General features: G+C 49.0%; 1 protein-coding gene across 1 annotated transcript in view; it reads left to right on the top strand.

Annotated features, from left to right (window-relative positions):
• The window catches only part of CCDC47 (coiled-coil domain containing 47), a 41,509-nt gene that overhangs the window by 11,170 nt on the left and 28,457 nt on the right, over positions 1-1,882 (top strand). Inside the window, exon 7 of the mRNA XM_019523613.1 lies at positions 1,292-1,393. Within this exon, the coding sequence (XP_019379158.1) occupies positions 1,292-1,393 (102 nt within the window). The remainder of the gene's footprint in view (positions 1-1,291; positions 1,394-1,882) is intronic.

Genomic DNA, 1,882 nt, shown 5'->3' with positions numbered 1-1,882 from the left:
CCCCCCCCCCCCCCCCCCCCCACTGCAGGCAGCATGGGTGGAGCAGAACCAGATGGAGCCTGTGTGGGGCATGGAAGGATGTGGGCTGCCCACTGCAGGGGTCAAGGCTCCCCACCCTTCTGCCCTCCCCCTGGGGGCCTCTGCAGGTCAGCAGGCGGGACCTGGCATGGGAAAGTGAAGCAGGGCAAGGAGGCTTGGTGTTGGTGCCGCCACTGCTGGGAGCCCTACAGTGGCCGCACTGCCATGGCAAGGTGCCCCCTGCCTGCCTGCCAGCAGCTGGGTCCACATCCTCCCTTGCCCTGTGCAAAAATCTGGGGGGGGGCAAGTATTTCCCCCCTTGTGGTCCCAACAGGTCACCTCTGACGCCCATCCCCTCCCTGGGAATGTAAGCGGTGGTGGGGAGCCAGCCCCCCTCCCTACTGCCCCCCAGATGAGCCTCAGTTTCCTCGCGTTCCCTCAGCTGGGTCCCACAGCTGTGCATTCCCACCCAGGCCCTGGGCACCACCCTGGTTGGGTAATGTTCCTAGCCCCAGCTGCCAACCCTGCCTTGCTCCCTCCCTCACAATGGGGGACTCAATTTGCTGCCTCCTCCCTTCCCTCTTTCCCTCCTAGACTTACTCATTGCTGCTTGGCTGTATCGCTGGCCATGTGCATGTGTGTGCACAGACATGCACGTGGCATCCCCTGTGTCTTGCTCCCCACAGCCCCAACCTGCCAGCCTGCAAGAGTAAATCCATGGTTTCCTACATTTTTCTTCATTAAAGGAGAAAACCGCAGCAGATTATGAGTTACTGAAAGTGATTACCAGGTCGTGTGTGTGTGTGTGTGTGTGTTTGTAGTTGATGTATTATTCTTTATTCTACCTAAAACATAAATAAACATCTAGTTTAAGAGGCAAAACCAAGTAATTAGTCTGTTATGACTCGTGCTGCCACTGGAGTCCTTTTGTAGCTTGGGTATATCTCTTGCTGCCATTAAATCCTGAAATTGAAAACTCAAATATTTAACAAGATTAGAAAGCTAACTTGTCCTTTTAGGACATGAAAACAAAGCTACTAAATCCAGGCATGAGAGAGAACAGTTTAATTGTTGGAATAGCACGTGTATATACCACCTGGTCTGAGATTTTTTTTCTCCATCTTGGATACACAAAAATAAAGGGTAGCTAATTTGGAAATGGGGAGAGCACTGGTTCCTCAATAAGATTTGCATCTGACCTTTGCAGGTGCTCCATGGACTGCAGAGTTCATTGTATTAGTCTTAATTGGACTTACTGCTTTTTATTTCCCAGCAAATAAAAGTGACAATGAATGATGAAGACATGGATACTTATGTGTTTGCTGTAGGAACAAGGAAAGCTTTGGTGCGGCTTCAGAAGGAGATGCAGGACCTGGTATGTGCTCTCTGTTGGAATTAATGGTGGATGGTTTAAACAATTGATAATGGGTTAGAACCTTTCACTATTATGCTGCTTTACCTAAGATCAGACCCTGTTGAATAATGGAAAGTTGTTGGATCTAGAGGTTGTTGAATAGCCTTGAAAAGTATTTCTCAAACTGCATTACACCTGCATGGTGTGCAGTGAACCTGATGAAGGTGAATGAGATGAAGAAATGGAGACGCAGAAAGGAAACATGGTGCCTATCTTCAAGAAACGGAGAAAAGTGGATCTGGCTAACTATAGGCCCATCAACCTGACTTCTATCCCAGGGAAGATCTTAGAAAAGTTTATTAAAAAGGCCATCCTTAATGGACTGGCCAACGCCAACATCCTAAGGGATAGCCAGCACAGGTTTGTTGTGACTAGGTCTTGCTTGACCAATCTCATTTCCTTCTACGACCAGGTGACCTATCACCTGGACAAGGGAGAAGAGATTGATGT

The sequence above is a fragment of the Gavialis gangeticus genome, unplaced genomic scaffold (assembly GCF_001723915.1).
Source record: "Gavialis gangeticus isolate Ggan-Ray unplaced genomic scaffold, GavGan_comp1, whole genome shotgun sequence".
Classification (NCBI taxonomy): Eukaryota; Metazoa; Chordata; order Crocodylia; family Gavialidae; genus Gavialis; species Gavialis gangeticus.
Note: the sequence above shows the minus strand (reverse complement) of the source record. Positions and strands in the feature narration are given on the sequence as shown.